The 15,121-nt window shown below is 44.7% G+C and overlaps 1 protein-coding gene across 4 annotated transcripts in view; it reads right to left on the bottom strand.

The window, feature by feature from the left end:
- Positions 1-1,216: 1,216 nt before the first annotated feature.
- The window catches only part of ARMC9 (armadillo repeat containing 9), a 294,215-nt gene continuing 280,310 nt past the window's right edge, over positions 1,217-15,121 (bottom strand). For 3 of the 4 annotated variants that reach the window (XM_075340394.1, XM_075340397.1, XM_075340395.1), the window contains 5 exons: positions 6,267-6,382; positions 5,809-5,933; positions 4,497-4,623; positions 4,044-4,189; positions 1,217-1,353 (listed from right to left, as the gene is read on the bottom strand). In XM_075340394.1, the coding sequence (XP_075196509.1) occupies positions 1,331-1,353; positions 4,044-4,189; positions 4,497-4,623; positions 5,809-5,933; positions 6,267-6,382 (537 nt within the window). In that variant the 3' untranslated portion in view covers positions 1,217-1,330. The remainder of the gene's footprint in view (positions 1,354-4,043; positions 4,190-4,496; positions 4,624-5,808; positions 5,934-6,266; positions 6,383-15,121) is intronic. The other variant, XM_075340396.1, reaches the window with a different exon arrangement.

Below are 15,121 nucleotides of genomic sequence, written 5' to 3'. Positions count from 1 at the left end.
TCTGGGGGATTCAATGGCGCCCGCTGCTACACTCCTGAGACCGCAGTATTGCTGACCCTCCCGAGCCGCAACACCCCCTTCTAAGAGCTCGCAGCATCACCTACCCTGCCTCCTGTGACCTTCAGGAGCCGGTCTACCACCGCCGCTCCCCCATGGTGAGCATCAGGATTAATATGCACTAGGATTATAGGACGGATCCTCATTTTACCCTTAAAAATTTTTTTTTCCTATTTTCCTCCTCTAAATTTGGAGTGTGTCTTATAATCCGGTGCGTGTTATAAAACGAAAAATACGGTAAATCAAACTAATTGTGAAAAAAAAAGTTTTAATATAATTTTTTGGGGAACTTTCTACGAATTTAAAATGTATCCAAGTTTTTAATATCCAACACTTCAGATAAATAAATAAATATGTAAAATAAACTAATTGATAACAACTGAGTCGAATTTGAATCAACATCTACAAAAAAAACCTGTACACACCAATCTCTAAAATTAATGAAAACATTTCAGTCAAAATTTAGTTATAAAATTTTTCCCTAAATCAACATCACACAGTAAAATTACATAGTATATGTCAAATAGTAGTAATGTATCAAAGGTAATTACACAGAAAATCTAAACATTTAGGATGTGACTGCTGTAAAGTCCAATATCCTTTCTCCACGGACATCACTCAGAAAAGGTCCAGGAAACAGAGATATGAGAAGTGGTCTTCTGAGATCCCAACATGTATAACTAATTCAGGTTATGCGATTAAAAAAAGGGGCCCTAAAAGAAAGCCATCGTCAGAAAATGACCGATTGTTTAATCAGGTTTTCATGTTAAATGCTTTTGTTTTAATTTTGTGTCAATGTTTCTGTTGTTTCAGGAAACAACATATGCACATCTGTTGCAATTAATAGACTCTGATCCTATCTTTTGTATTGAAGCATCTAATGCAAGTAGTTTGCAAAGGTCACTGTGAGTGGGGATTTTATGCGCAGGTATCAGCTGTGACACCAGCTATTTTGAAAGCTGAATACTGTGTTACCAGTAGTGTATAGAGGTGTTATCTGTCAGTGTGTGTGTGTGTGTATGTATATGTGTGTATATATATACACACACACACACACACTGTATATATATAAATATATAATATAGATATACATACACACACAGTGTATGTATGTATGTATGTATGTATGTATGTATGTATGTATGTATGTATGTATGTATATATATATATATATATATATAACACAAAAACCCGACGTAAACATCAGGTCTCTTTAAGCGCTTAGCTCTCTGATGTTATTACAATACAGTGGAGCCCATTGTGTGGTTTTCCTCTACTTTCTGTAGGACTGGCTACCTGCAAGATAAAAGACAACAAGAAAGGTTCTGTGAGTCTTTAAAATGTTGGAAATGTCAAGCACCTAATTGAGATGCCTTTGATGCTTGATGTGACATGGAGTTGATATCTCTAAGATTCTGTTTTACAACAAATATTGAAATATATTTACTATACTTTATAGTTTGTGATGGAATGATGACTAAACATCAGATTTATTTAAGAATTCTGTGTGGAGCCCTGTAGCCTAAGGCTATGTGCCCACACTGCGGATTTACCGCGGATTTTCCAAAAATCTGCAGCAGCGGCACTTCCAAGCCATTTCAATGGCATTTTGGAAATACTGTGTCCATGCTGCGGATTTTTCCGCGGCGGATTTGCCGCGGATTTTGATCCGGAAAAATCTGCAGCATGTCAATTATTGTTGCGGATTTTGGTGCGGATTTTGGGTATAGAATGGGGAAAAAAAAAAAAATCTGCATCAAAATCCGCGGCAAATTCCCGGTAATCCGCAGTAAATCCGCGGCAAAAATAAGGTGCGGATTTGCCGCGAAAGTCGCGGATTTTCATGCAGAAAAATCCGCAGGTACATTCTACCGTGGACACATAGCCTTAGGGGTGCTTCACACACAGCGAGCTCACTGCCGAGATCGCTGCTGAGTCACGCTTTTTGTGACGCAGCAGTGACCTCATTAGCGATCTCGCTGTGTGTGACAATGAGCAGCGATCTGGCCCCTGCTGCGAGATCGCTGCTCGTTACACACAGCCCTGGTTCGTTTTCTTCAAAGGCGCTCTCCCACTGTGACACACAGATCGCTGTGTGTGACAGCGAGAGAGCGACAAATGAAGCGAGCAGGGAGCAGGAGCCGGCGTCTGACAGCTGAGGTAAGCTTGTAACCAAGATAAACATCGGGTAACCAAGGTGGTTACCCGATATTTACCTTAGTTACCAGCCTCTGCAGCTCTCACGCTGCCTGTGCTGCCGGCTCCGGCTCTCTGCACATGTAGCTGCTGTACACATCGGGTTAATTAACCCGATGTGTACAGCAGCTAGGAGAGCAAGGAGCCAGCGCTAAGCAGTGTGCGCGGCTCCCTGCTCTCTGCACATGTAGCTGCATTACACATCGGGTTAATTAACCCGATGTGTACTGTAGCTAGGAGAGCAAGGAGCCAGCGCTCAGTGTGCGCGGCTCCCTGCACACACAGCTAAGCGGTGTGCGCTGGTAACTAATGTAAACATCGGGTAACCATACCCGATGTTTACCTTAGTTACCAGTCTCCGCAGCTTCCAGACGGCGGCTCCGTGCAAGCGCAGCGTCGCTTGCACGTCGCTGCTGGCTGGGGGCTGTTCACTGGTCGCTGGTGAGATCTGCCTGTTTGACAGCTCACCAGCGACCATGTAGCGATGCAGCAGCGATCCTGACCAGGTCAGATCGCTGGTCGGATCGCTGCTGCATCGCTAAGTGTGAAGGTAGCCTTAAAGGTGCTGGGGTCCTGGGTTCAAATCCCACCAAGGACAACATCTGCAAGCAGTTTGCATGTTCTCCCTGTGTATCTTTGGGTTTCCACTGGTTTCCTCCCACACTCCAAAGACATACTGATAGGGAATTTAGATTGTGAGCCCCAATGATGTCTGTGGAATTAGTGGTGCTATTTAAGTGATAAAGTAAATAAACGACACAGTCATTACCTGGTCTACAGATATGGTTTCAAACCTGTAGCCAGTGCACAATTTTAGACACTGTGGAAACTAGAAGCATTAGTTATTGATTAATTAGTTAAGAAAACTAGACAGCAATGAAAAAGATAAAACATAAAGCCAGCACTAAATAAGCACTTCAGCAAAAAAAAAAAAAAATCCAAACTGTACTTATTATAAATTTGAGATTTTTGGCAAAAAATTGCAATTTCTTGAGCTACCCCGCCACGTCACGGCAGATCTCTTTGGGGCAGTCCTACACTAAAAATTTTTTATAAAATGTGCCAGACGGCCTCACATATGAAATAGTAGAACTGCTACTTCAATGGGTATGGGATTGAAAAAGAGAAAGTCAGTGCTGCTAAGAGCAGTTCTACTATTTCATATGTGAGGCCGTCTGGCACACTTTATAAAAATATTTTAGTGTAGGACTGCCCCAAAGAGATTTGCCGTGACGTGGCGGGGTAGCTCAAGAAATTGCAATTTTTTTGCCAAAAATCTCAAATATATAATAAGTACAGTTGGAATTTTTAGTGCTGTAGTGCACATTTAGTGCTGGCTTTTTTGTTTTTCAGCAATGAAAAAGATGTGCAGCCAGGTTATTTTTTATGTACCCTTGTTCTTCAGAATCTTTGCATATGTCAGACATATCGCTATATGCCGTGCCCAATGTATTCTACCCCGTATTGTTTTTGGGGAAGAGTTTACTAACAGCCAGGCCAACATTGTCTTCGTAATATCCTCTTTACAGTGTGCCAAGTGGAACAGTTAGGTCGGAAACATATGTGTGTGAATAATGACCCAGATGAACAGGATGCACAGCGAATTATATTACCGAAAAAGGTCTATGACCTGTAAATACCAACATTTGTGACGGCTATGCAACTTCCAATAAATATATACAATATAACTCATTTTTTTCCCTTTCTCTCCCTAACAAATAGATCAATAATGGTACTGAACTGTGAACTGCAAATATAAATGTTACTAATCTATTCCCTAGAATTCTTACTTTGTCTGCTGTGAGTAGACGATCCTGCAGAACTGGGCCGACTTTGTTGTGGACCAGACTGGGAAAACTGGGGTGCAATTGTGGGGGTCTTAGCCTTGCGTGGGCTGACATGCTGTATTTCTGGACTTCTTGAGTGCCAACTTCTGCTATGAGGAAAGAATATAAAAGGTCAAGAAAACAAAGATGTGTTAATAGTATAACCTGACAGACGTATTCAGGCAATGAATAGGATGAGCTGTTTTTATAACTATTGGTTTAGGTTCACTTCCTTGTGCATTAACAAAGCAAACATCTTCTCATTTATGCCATGGTGAACAATAGCAAAATCCTTTCCGGCTATGGGGCATGGTGGTCAAGAATGTTGTGTACATGACAATATCTGGCTAATGAAGTGGAGTGGAAATAAAAGCTAAGCCGTAAATTACACAAACAAAAACCATACTGGAAAGTCACCTGTTACTGTGTCCATTGCTTTTGTCTGAACTCAAATCCAAAATTCGAGGCGAAGAGGGAGAAACAGGTCCACGGTGATCTGACCGAGCGCTTGGCGAAAAAAGTCGAGATGATTCGGTGTCAATGGCTAAAATCAGGAAGATGGTAGAAAAATAAATTCCGAGAAACAATTTATACTGGATGTTGTCATCCAATAGCACTTGGAAACAAGTTTTACTAAAGTGCTTTCAGACACATGTTTGGCTTTTTTTCAAAATACGTGTTATAATACATCAATATTCTTATTACCCAAGGTCAAAACCCAACATTTATATAGGGAGTGGGTTTGAGGAGGACAAACAGTTCAGCTGTGCTGCAGGAAGATACGTGGTCCTTGTACAGACAGATACAGCTCCAGCGACCATGCAATTTTAGTTTCCTGTCAAACAGGAAGCATATCATCTATCCGGATTGGTCTGGAGGAGATTTGGAAAGAGTACATTTCTTTGAACATCTGCATGTGAGTACCAACAGCTTTAAAGTCATGTGAAGGGCAAACAAAAAGGTTTCCAAAGGGTGAACGGATGACCATACAATGCCCACAAAAAAAAAATTGCTGTAAAATACTCCCAAAGTGTCCCAAAATAAATTTATAATGCAACTTTCTGCCTATGCACAGTGAACAGAAAAGCTGTCAATCAGTTGTGTGGGCAAGGTTATACAGAGCATTCCGAGAATTGATAGCAGCAAATACAGTGATTTTAATCAAATCTGCAACATGCAGCCCAGAAAGTGACATGTTGCTGGAATCAGGGTCTCAGCCTCTAAATTATGCTGCTCTCAGATGAGGAAGCAAAAACCTGGTGACAGATTATGCTTAAATGGCAAATAATAAAATCAAACCTCTTAAAAGGTTTAAAGGGAATCTGTCACCAGTTTTTATCTACCCCATCTGAGAGCAGCATAATGTAGGGGCAGAGACCTTGATTCCCTCGATATGTCACTTATTGAGCGGTTTGCTGTCATTTTGATAAAAATCAATGTTTTCTCTGCTGCAGATCTAGCAGTTATACAGCGCTCCTATGCTGGGCTAACTGGCAGCACGCCAAGTAGTCCTGTAATGATAATCTACTGCTGATTAAGCAGTAATTTTCTCAAAACTACACTAAATAGCCCAGTAAGTCACACAACGTTGGAATCAGGATCTCTGCCCCTACATTATGCTGCTCTCAGATTAGGTGGCAAAAACCTGGTGACAGATTCACTTAAAATTGGCCTTTTAAAAAAAAAAAAAAAAAAGTGTAGGTTCGACAAACTTATATAATGTGCTTACATGTTGATGAGGCAGAAAAATCAGCAGTGCCAGGGCGGCTTCCACTTCGTGTGGGGGGTCTTGATGACAATTTCTGGATTCTGAACAAGCTTGAAGGATGTACTTCAGAGGTTGAGTTGTCTGACCTGAAAAAAAAAAAGCAAAATGGTGTAAACTGTAAAATAGTGTCATGATGAAACAGTACAGAGCAGAATGTATGTTTCAGATGTTTATTATATACATATATTCACACACACACAAATATATATATAAAATATATAACAAAAACAGTATATGATTATAAGTACACTGGCTGCTGATAACCCTGATGGCTTAGCACGTCTTCTGAAATCTGTTCCTCCGTCCCCTGACACAGAGTTTTGCATAATTATGTAACTACATTCCATCCACTCATCCAAGTAATACAAGCTCCTTTATTACTCTAAGCGTCCAGGTTACTGTCAGACACCTATACCTACCCCGTCTGCACAGTCCGGTGACTGCTGGGGGTCACTGGTCTCTGGAGGGGCTCGTCAATACTCTGCAGGACACCAGGAAACATTCTCTTCTTTACCTTTAGTGTATGGGTCATGATCTGTAGACAAACATGAGCATATAGACCATTTTTCTTAAAGGGCTATGAATATTTCCAAAAATGAATAAACACATTCATATATCTCATTTATATAAGTCTCTGCTATTCATCTTTAACCCCTTGAATCCTGTGGCAATTTTCCATTTTTTCCTCCCCTTCTTCTAAAAGCTATAGCTTTTTTATTTTTCTGTCCACATAATCATTCGAAGGCTTGTCTTTTGAGGGAAGAGTTGTACTTTTGAATGACAGCAGAAATTTTATGCAAATCAAAAAGGTCTGTTTAGCCTCTGTTAGGAGTCTCGACACAGAAAATAGGGAGATACTCTTCCGGGAAGGACCTAGCCAAGGAGTGGTTCTTTTTAGGAGACCACCATAACCACCATATTAAGTGGCCCTTTTAGTCAATATCCAGCTCTTGACGAGTTTAAAGATATGACAAGGGGTACACCAAGACCAGGTATCCATCCACAGACAGCTGTTTTGGGGTATTGCCCCTCATCAGTGTGGAGTAGGATTCTGGCCATGTGGGAGCAATGCCTAGTAGACCAAGACAAAACAATATCACTGTGTTGAGCGCCCTCGTTGGTTGCCGGCAGTGTTTTCTCTGCCTGGTCTCCCTATGATCAGGGATTGTTTTGTCTTGCTGGTCTACTAGGCATTGCTCCCACCTGGCCAGAATCCTACTCCACACTGATGAGGGGCAATACCCCGAAACAGCTGTCTGTGGATGGATACCTGGCTTTGGTATATCCCTTGTCATATCTTTAAACTCATCAAGAGCTGGATATTGACTAAAAGGGCCACTTAATATGGTGGTTATGGTGGTCTCCTAAAAAGAACCACTCCTTGGCTAGGTCCTTCCCGGAAGAGTATTTCCCTATTTTCTGTGTCGAGACTCCTAGGAGGGATATCTCCACAGACCTGTTTGATTTGCATACTTCCCAGGGGGCAATGCACCTAGGATTTCACTGTGTTGAGTGCCCTCGCTGGCTGCCGGCAGTGTTTTCTCTGGCTGGTCTCCCTGAGATCAGTGATTGTTTTGACCAGAAATTTTATGTGATACACTGGAAAGCGGGAAAAAAATTCCAAATGTGTTGAAAATTAAAAAAGTGCAATTTCCTCATTTTTTATTGGGCTTTTTATGTACCATGTTCACTGTAAGGTAAAAGTGACCTGGCAATATGATTCACAAGGTCAGTACAATTTCGTAGATACCAAACATGCATAGTGTTTTGTTTTTTTTTAGTTTTTAAGTGAAGAAAAAAACATGTTCAATTTTTGGCATATTGGGCTGTGTGACCGCTTATTTTTTTATACCCTGAGCTGACGATTTTAAGATTTTGGGGTAGATACGATGTTTTGATCGCCTCATTGCATTTTATTGCAATGTTGCGGCGAGCAAAAAAACTTAATTCTGCCATTTCGATTTTCTTTTGTTGTTACGCTGTTTACCGATCAGATTAATTTATTGTATATTTTAATAGATTGGAATTTTACAAAGCAGCAATACCAAATATGTGCATTTTTAAAGTGTTTTATTTTTAATGGGGCAAAAGGGGGTGATTTGAGCTTTTTACTTTTTACTGTATGTAATAGTACTTGTATTTAATAGTAATTGAAACTGTAATCGTGTGATCACTTCTGCTATACAAGTAGTGCATCAGCTCTGCCAGGTATAGTGAAAGTTAGGCTGGCATTCACAGAAGTATCGTAATGACAGGCACGAGGTCTTCAGCAAACCATCGGATGTCAATGCAATCCACTCGGATCGTGACACGGGGGTGCCAATGGGTGCATGGAATGACGCGCCCCCTCGGCCGGAGCATGTTAAATGCTGCTGTCAGAGATTGACACTAGCATTTATTAGGTTAACAGCCACAGCTGGAACCCTGCACTCCCTGTGGCTCTAAAAGGCACATGATGGCTAATGAAATCAGCCATCCTCTGCCAGGATAAATGTGGACTCTGCGTGCGAACCCGCATGAAAGGGGACACGAAATTTGACGTAAATGTACGTCATATGTTATGAAGGGGTTAGAGGAAAGGTGGCATCAGGTTTTTGTCACCTTATTTAAGAGCATCATAATGTACTGACTAGGAACCCAATTCCAGTGATGTGTCACTTGCTGGGCTGCTTGGGGTAGTTTTGATAAAATTACTGTTTTCTAAGGAAGAGTTAATCATAAGAGGACTAGTTAACCTGCTGCCAAGTAGTCCTTCATATTTATAAGCGCTGTGTAACCCTGACTCTACCAATTATAGGCTGCTTTCTGTCTATACACAGCATATACAGACAGCTGCCAATCAGTGGTAAAGGGCCAGTCACACATAACGAAATCGTTAACGAGATCGCTACTATGTCACAGTTTCCGGATTGTTTTTAAATCGTTGGTGAGATCGTTGGAGAGATGTCACACAGTCATTTTCCCAATGACTTTAGTAACGATGTAGCGACCTGTATAACGATCTTGTTGGTCGCTGGGACCCTGTCACACAGCAGCTATGTAACAATTCCGATCTCGAATAGGGGCGTAGTATTTGACGCTGTAAGCCACGTAGGCGTGCATATGCGTCGCCTTTTCCACACCCCGCCGCTCCGATTGGTGGCCAATACTGCGTTCTGATTAGGCGGCCGGCCTAGAAGGCAACATTGTATCGCTTCATCCTTTGTCCCTTTTTGAGCCTTGCTTTGAGGATAGAACCTGCGACTCCACCCGAATTCATTTGTACTTTGTTCCCGGTTGCTTGCTTGATTTTCGGATTGAAGCTGCATCTGCACCCGGATTCATCCCTACTTCGTTCCCGAGTGTTTGCTTGCTGTTCTCAGCGCCAACCAATCGGTGCAGAGGGGGCGCGGAAAAGGTGACGCAACTACACGTCTACGTGTCACACTAAGTCTCATCTAGGTCGTTAACGAGATCGTTGGTAGGTGTCCAACATACAGATCCATCCTGCCCAGCAGGACTCCAACATGGCCTAGAACATTCAGCAACGACCAATGATCTCACAGCAGGGGGCGGATCGTTGGTACATGTGAAACATAATGAGATTGCTGGTGAAGTCGTTGTTTCGTCACAGAAACTGTGACGTAGCAACGATGTCGTTAGTGATCTCGCTATGTGTGAAGTGGCCTTAAGGGTGGTGTTATACAGAGCTTAGAGAACGGAGATAAAGAACAGCAAATAAAAAAATAACTTTACCAAAAATATAACATGTAGCCCAGTAAGTGACATTACTGGAATCACGGTCACAGTTCCTACGTCATTTTGCAATCGGATGGAGTAACAAAAGCCTGCTGGCAAATTTCCATTAAGATATTTTTTTTTTTACTGGGCCCTGCATTGTGTATGATAAACATCAGAACTTTCTTCATGGTTTGATCATTATAAATGGGAAATGTTAAAGCTTCTTTTCTCTGAATTAGGGGAGGGGGTAATTGAAGCACTTAAAATACATTCTTAAAAATGTTGTTGAAAGAACAAAGAAGGGGAAGAGGAAGGGAAGAAAGGGTAGGCTAAACGTTGATGGGGGAAGGGATATTGGAGGGGAGGTGGGAATGGAAGGCGTTCGAGAAGGAGGAAAACGTTGAGGCAATTCGTTAAGTTTCAAAGTCAAGCAAGATTATAACCTCTTATATTCATTTAGCCCAGTAAATAAACACATTCGGAAATAACATATTACATTTATATTATTTAGAGAATGTCAAGGAACGAAGTGAAAACAAGGTTTGGCATGTACATCTGGGACCAGAGACCATCTTATTTTATATCTTTGATAGTTTTTTCTTTTAACGCAATATTATACTCATATAAATTATGAGCTGAAACCCTGTCCGTAACTTCTGAAATAGATGGGATTCTTTCTTCTCTCCCGTTGGCTGCTAATAAATTCTTAATAACTAAGAAAATGTGACATACAATGTATCTATATTTTTTCTCGTATTCTTCAAACCCTATGGAAAGAATGACCAATTCTGGAGTAAGATTTATATCTTTTGTAGTTAATTGCTTTAAGAGGTCTCTGACTTCCTTCATTAAGCTCCCTTTGATGAAGAGACAAAAGTGAAATACATAGTGTACAAATTCTAAATGATTAAGTGCAATACAATTAGGAATGTAAAAAATATGTCACAATAAATCATCTCAACTCCTTTTACGCAATTAGAATTGTACACTCCTAGTGACTGGACAAAAGTGGTGGTAACAGATACAGAGGGGAAACCTGTTAGGTGAAGTATTGAGAAATTCCACTTCATACAGCAACATACGTAAAGAAGTACATTTGGAAGAATCAAAAATTCATTATTAAACAGGCCATCTGATCCGAATTTGGTAAGTCTGAAAATGTGAAGCAAATCTAACCAGCTATCCCTCATTTGCCTGCCTCTTTTACCCTTTTTAACCTCTTTTCCAGGCTCAAAAAACCAACCCCAAAAAAATAACTCACCAGAAGAAAAGCAACCGGATAACAGGTCAAAATGGCAGATGCACTGGCAGGATGGAGACGGGCCCTTATGATAGAGGTGGGGGTAACACAGGTTCAGAATACCGATGAGACAGCCACTCACAGCCTACCAACTCATGGAGGGGGTGGTTGCTGGTATTAAACATGCACACTAATGAGGTTTTACATAGGGCGCCAGTCACACAGGTACGTGCAATGCAGTGTTTACTGCAGTGTCACAGTGTATTTTGCACCTCTGTTACCCCCACCTTTATCATAAGGGGTGGCTGCATCCTGCGAGTACATCTGCCATTTTGACCTGTGTTGGCTGATGGCTTTTTTTCTGGTGAGTTTTCTTGCATTTTTTCTGAATTTATGTCCTTTTCGGGGGAATCTTTTCCAGGCTTAGCCCCTCTAATGTGCCACCAAAACAACAGCCCGGGATTGTCAACTTGACTTTTTTTTCTGGACAGCTCATGATAAAACACAGACAGACAAAGTTTTTTCTGGAAACATTGAAAAACGATAATAAATCACGTTGATTATAAGTGATCTAGGTCTACAGTCCATAATTCTGATACGAAGACATTGGCTGTATCCATTTCCTTTCCCGTTATGAAATGCCCCGACTCACTTACGGCATATGGTACTAGTGTTGGTGCAAACTGATTTGCAGGACCCGGTCCAGTGGCCACAATGGTGATCTCTAGTCATTAGAAGGGAGCTCTAAAAACCACCTCCTAGCTCAGGGGTGGGCAATTAATTTTTCCATGGGGCCGCATAAGAAATTGGGATGGTTTTAGAGGGCCGGACTAATATAATTACCTCGGTTCTACATCATTATATATATATATATATATATATATATATATATAAGATGTTACATCTCGTGGCTCTCCTGAGGCAAGGACTGAGGCAGTCTCCCATTCCTTGCCTGCCACGAGCATTCCTGCTCAGCAGCGCCAAAGGTCTGCCAGACTGCGCAGTGTGCAGGAGTTACCTTCTCAGAGAGGCAGCAGAAGGGTGACACCTAGTGGTTCTCCTGTTACAAGGAGTGAAGCGGTCTCCCATTCCTGGCCTGCCGCAGACTCTCCTGCTCAGCGGCCCGAAGGTCTGCGAGGCTGCGCAATGTGCAGAGGTTTACTGCTCAGGGAAGCAGTGAGATTCCCGTTATCTCTGCACATTGTGAGACCGAGGATCCCGCCTCTATTTCCCAGAGGCAGGAGGGTGAGCATGTGCAATGCGTGGTGGGTCCTGATTCGCTCACTGACGTCACACGGCTTGATGACAAGGCTGGTGACGTGGTGAATCCTGACTGGCCAGGCTGGGACGTCGTGGACCCTGATTGGGTCAAGTCCGTCATCTCCGCCTCGCGCCCGCCCTCGGGTGGAGCTGCACCTCCTTAAAAAGCTCCCCCTGCCATCATGGTGGCGCGCGACCGTCCTTCTATGTTTGGATGTCTGGCAGCGTGCTGCCACGCCACTGCTCAGGCATTACTGTCTCTTGTGGGCTTGGCCCTTGCTGCTCCGGCAGTACCTCGTTTGCAGGCCGTGTTCCTGCCTTGCTGCTCCGGCAGTACCCCCGTCAACAGGCCGTGTTCCTAGCCCAGGTGAGCTCCTCAAGTCTCCTTTGGACTCACCTGGTTATTGAAAGCACACGTGCGTGGGCACCTCTGTGCTACCCTCGTGCCATATTCTCGTGACTTCCACTGGCACACGTGCGTGGGCACCTCTGTGCTTCCCCGTGCAACAGGTACACCGAGCCGTGAGATCTGTGCCATACAACCCTCACGGGTTAGGGCAGATCGGTGTACATAGATCGTCTGTGACATTCCAGACGATCGCTAGCAGCAACCCGCTCACTCTTCACCCACCATAGCGGCGGTCCCTTACACCGCACAGTGGACCTTGACCGGCGGAAGCAGTCCATTTCCCATCTTGGCACGCTTCCCCGGGTCCCCCTCGTAACATTACGGTCGCGCCAAAGGTCTGGCTATGGCTGAAGAGCAGCAGCAGTTGCTGCGTTATGTGCAGCAGTTGGAGTCACGATTGGCAGCAGTGGAGCAGTCTTCCTCCGATAAGACTACTCTGACGACAGTCGCCACCCAGGCGGCTACCCAGGCTGTGCTATTGGGCGGAAGGTCTCCTCGCCTTGCGCTTCCAGAGCGCTTTAGCGGCAACAGCTCTGAGTGCCGTGGTTTTATAAACCAGGTTACCACCTACTTAGAGCTGTCCGCGACTCTTTACGCTACCGAGAAGGCGAAGGTAGCCTTCGTCCAGTCCCTGCTCACAGGGAGAGCGCTGAAGTGGTCCACGCCGTTGTGGGAGCGCGGAGATCGTGTGGTGAATAACTTAGCAGCTTATCTTGGGGCCATGAGAATGGTGTTCCTCGGGCCTCAAGTCACCCACGATTCCGCGCTGCGCCTCCTACGACTTCGGCAAGGGTCTGCTTCAGTCGGGGACTTTGCTGTACATTTTAGGACACTGGCCGCAGAGCTGGACTGGCCGGATAAGGTCCTTGTCCCTGTGTTTTGGGAGGGCCTGGCAGGGTTTGTCAAAGACGCACTGGCCACACGTGAGGTGCCTGCCACTTTAGAGTCCTTGATTCAGGTTGCCTCTCGCATAGACATCCGCCAGGCGGAGCGAAGGCTCGAGGTCTCTTCAGCACCCACGTCTTCTCGGCCTAAAAAGCGTCTGACTCCCGTCTTCCATCAGACAGGTCCCCCAGCCAGTCCTGTAGGCGACTCCGTGGAGTCAATGGAGGTGTCCAAGGTGGTCTCCTCTGCCCCAGGTTCTCGGTCTTGTGTCATCTGCTTTTCCTGTGGGCAGAGGGGACACATAGCTACCCGATGTCCCAAACCGTCGGGAAAAGACAGCGTCTAGTTTCTATCAGAGGGGGGACTCTAGACGCTACTTCTCCCTCTAGGTTGACTATCAGCGCCCAGTTGCAGTTCGGCACTACTCTCTTCTCTGCCCTGGCTTGCTTGGACTCAGGCGCTGAAGGCAATTTCATCTCGACCTCCCTGGCAACCCGATACTCAGTTCCCCTGGTTCTGTTGCCCAAGCCACTCAGGGTCCGGGTAGTCGACGGGTCCATACTACTCGATCCTATCACCCAGATCACCATCCCTCTCAGGATGGATGTACCACCGGGACACCATGAGTAGGTGTCCTTCCTGGTGCTTCCAGGGGGGACGGATGAGATCCTACTGGGTCTTCCCTGGTTGAGACAGCATGCTCCTATACTCAACTGGGCAACAGGGGAGATCTCATCCTGGGCAGGATCCTGTAGAGAGCACCTCGTGACTACCGAACCACCCGCTACCATTAGGTCGGTTGGGTCCTCAGGGAATACTGAGGGGCCGGGTTTACCGACACCTTATGAGGCCTACAGGGATGTCTTTTCCAAAAGGGCCGCAGATACTCCTCCTCCCCACCGGCCATATGATTGCCGAATAGACCTGAAGCCAGGCTCCGAGCCCCCCAGGGGCAGAGTGTATCCACTCTCTGCTCCAGAGACGGAGGCTATGTCCAAATATATTCAGGACAGCCTGGCGAAGGGGTTCATTCGCAAGTCTATTTCACCGGCTGGTGCAGGGTTCTTTTTTGTGCAGAAGAAGGAAGGGGATCTGCGCCCCTGTATCGATTACAGGGGATTAAATGCAATCACAATCAAGAACAAATACCCTTTGCCCCTCATTACTGAGCTATTTGATCGATTCCGCGGGGCAAAGGTCTTCACAAAGCTGGATCTACGCGGGGCGTATAAGCTAGTGCGAGTCCGAAAGGGCGATGAGTGGAAGACCGCCTTCAACACCAGGGACGGTCACTACGAGTATCTCGTAATGCCCTTCGGACTCTGCAATGCCCCCGCCGTATTTCAAGACTTTGTGAATGACATTTTCCGGGATTTGTATCTTTCCGTGGTTGCATACCTGGATGACATTCTTATCTTCTCCCCCGATCTTACCACCCATCGGAGGGATGTCATCCGAGTACTTAAGAGGCTCCGCACCCATTCGTTATATGCTAAGCTGGAAAAGTGCGTTTTTGAACAGGAATCCTTGCCGTTCCTGGGGTACATAGTGTTCAGTCAGGGGTTAGCAATGGATCCGGGGAAGTTGGAGACAGTGATGAACTGGCCTGAGCCCCGCTCGCTGAAGGCGATCCAGCGATTCTTGGGGTTTATCAATTATTATCGCCAGTTCATTCCCAACTTCTCGACGGTGGCAGCACCCATCATTGCCCTTACCCGCAAGGGCGCTAATCCCAAAGCATGGACACGGGAAACGGTAGA

The sequence above is a fragment of the Anomaloglossus baeobatrachus genome, chromosome 3, assembly GCF_048569485.1.
Source record: "Anomaloglossus baeobatrachus isolate aAnoBae1 chromosome 3, aAnoBae1.hap1, whole genome shotgun sequence".
Taxonomy (NCBI): domain Eukaryota; kingdom Metazoa; phylum Chordata; class Amphibia; order Anura; family Aromobatidae; genus Anomaloglossus; species Anomaloglossus baeobatrachus.
Note: the sequence above shows the minus strand (reverse complement) of the source record. Positions and strands in the feature narration are given on the sequence as shown.